The sequence below is a fragment of the Orbicella franksi genome, chromosome 7 (genome assembly GCF_964199315.1).
Source record: "Orbicella franksi chromosome 7, jaOrbFran1.1, whole genome shotgun sequence".
Taxonomy (NCBI): Eukaryota; Metazoa; Cnidaria; class Anthozoa; order Scleractinia; family Merulinidae; genus Orbicella; species Orbicella franksi.
Genome location: NC_138151.1, coordinates 16,421,325 through 16,423,824, shown reverse-complemented (window position 1 = coordinate 16,423,824; position 2,500 = coordinate 16,421,325). Strand labels below are relative to the sequence as shown.

The following is a 2,500-nucleotide window of genomic DNA, read 5'->3' as shown; positions in this document are numbered from 1 at the left end:
TCATTTAAAAACGATTCTAGTATGTTTGAAAAACTGGCAAAACGTTAAAAACACTATGGTACCTGACAACGTTTTTTAAAAAATACGTCAAACAAACAGTAACACATTAACATATTGAGCAAGAATCCCATGGCGAATTGACGCGAAAACAAATTCAGTGGCATCTGCCGGTCATACACTACTTTTTTTGTTTTGTTAATTTTTCCTCTTATTCGACGTTTACTTCTATTATTTAAAGACCCACCTCACGGAACATCTAATACTAGAGAAATAAACATTGACAAACTGAAAAGTGCTCTTTGGTGTACGTAAACATAGTATGTTCTGTTTGACAAAGAAGCTGAAAGAGGCTCTCTTGAAACCACGAACGTAATTATAACTTGCAAATTATCCCAAAACAACATTAGGGGATTTTGTTTTGGCCCTTTTCACTCTTTCTAAGTATCCATTATCAATATTGCTCTGATGAACCACAAAATCCGGCCGAAAACGTAATAGCTAAAGGCAGTCAACGATATCTTAGTTTTAAGAACGCGAATCACCAATACAAACCGCAGTTAGCGGTTTAATCAATGTTCAAAGAAACTTTTCCATTCAGGCAAATGCATGCATATACGAGAGTTTCTCAATTACGGCAAATGAAATATTAGAAATTCACTGACGAACTGAGACGTTTAAAGCCACACGAAGCTTAAACAATGTCCTTCTAAATTCATGGACTAAAGTTAGGCACAAGTTTTAATTTATTCAGCGAGTCTATTCTTAAAGCCGGGCAGCCTTGATTATTTCACAATTTTTACCATTATTGACTCCTTCTACAAAGTCAGGTTAACATAAAGATGCAATAAAATAAAATGAAATAGAAGCGCTTATTGCGTGATAAATATTTAAAATAAGCTTATAATTTTTACTAGAATTTTCTCTAGGTTATTGAAGTGTTGTCGTTTTTTTGACTAAAAGACTTAGTTGCCAGACTGTAGCAAAAGCTCGTTTCATCTCGAGTCGGATATCTCACTGACTACTTGAGTGTCTACCGCGAAATGAAGACACAGCGTTCATTGATGTTGTGTTAGAGAACCAGCATTTGAAAACACGTTTAAAAGCTTGCCTATAATCCCGATTCCTTGCCGCGTAAATCCAAGGGTTTACCGCGGAACTGCCAAACGAACACAGCGCTCCCCAGAACCAGTATCGAATGATGCGGATCTTCAAACAGTCATTTGTTGTTAGGAGTTGAATTCCAGTGATAACCATGCTCGGAGAAGCCATGAGAAGGTAAATCCCGATTATTATCCCAATCGTGTTGGCCGCTTTTCGGTTGCGCTTCGTTTGAGAGGTCGTTGGATCGCTGGGGCCCGCCTCGGAAACCACAGAAACGGCTCGGGCTTCAGCTTCAATCCTTCTAGACTGGCTTTTGGCTGCTTTATAAATGTGATAGTAACTGTAACTTATGACCGCAAATGGAAGAGTGTAACCAACAATCGCCACGGCTATCCAAAGTTTTGGTAGGTCCACCGGCTCAGTGACTAGCAAACGGAGAAAGGAGAACGCAAACGAGAACACCCAAATGAAAGAAACGGCGAGGACACAACTGCGCATCGTCATCACGCGCATGTAGTAAAAAGCATCCGTTATGGCTAAATATCGATCTAAACTGACCGCGGCCAGGTTGAAAGTAGTCGTTATCAGTGTCTGCATGGACATTATTTCTGCAGCCACAGTCAAAGGGTGCTGATTCCGCCAGACATTAAGAGCGCTTTTAGCGACCCAAAGTGGACTGATTACCGCACCGACAAGGAAATCTCCAACGGCGAGCGATGCAATGTAGTAATTTGACACTGTGTGTAATGTCGGGGTTTGGTAAACCGAGAGGAGAACTATAACATTGCCGAGAATTGACAGAAAACCAGATACAGCATGGAGCACCGCGAGAAAAATGGACGTTACGTATTCAAGTTCCCCACTACACTCTTCTGTGGACATCACAAATTAACTCTCTTCTCTTGCTTTCGAAGTTGGTGGTTTCATTCGTCGAGCCAGTTAACTGGTACTATAAAGCGCTCTTGACAACGCAAAGAGGGAAAATTCACTATTCACTCCGGTGTCCCCAAGTTTGTGCGCGGGAACTTCAGCCTGCGTCAGTTTGTTTTTATTAAGTCCAGCTATATCTATTTTACATTATGCCACCGTTGCTAGAAACGCTTCCGGCAGAAAAAGCATTCATTGGTTGACACAAGCAATTTAATATTTTGGAACGGTCATTCCCTGTTTGAAAACCTGCCAACCGTGACTAACAATTGGAACATTCAATCAACAATGGAGTGCGTGTTGTTACTCAAGAGTGAAACATAAGCAATGGCAATGAAACAGTCAGGAACGACTTTTAACTAGAGAGAGTATTCGGACCCCAACTGCTACGAGTTTAAATTGCTTCTCGAAATGGAATAAAAAGTGATCAAGTTAGTTTCCAAGCTTAATTTCTGATAATTGCGAATTTCCG

General features: G+C 40.6%; 1 protein-coding gene across 1 annotated transcript; it reads right to left on the bottom strand.

The window, feature by feature from the left end:
• Positions 1-867: 867 nt before the first annotated feature.
• LOC145493045 (trace amine-associated receptor 9-like) lies at positions 868-2,421 on the bottom strand. Its single transcript, XM_081472448.1, has one exon. The coding sequence runs from the start codon at positions 1,981-1,983 to the stop codon at positions 1,012-1,014; it is 972 nt and encodes a 323-aa protein (XP_081328574.1). The 5' UTR covers positions 1,984-2,421; the 3' UTR covers positions 868-1,011.
• Positions 2,422-2,500: the final 79 nt, after the last annotated feature.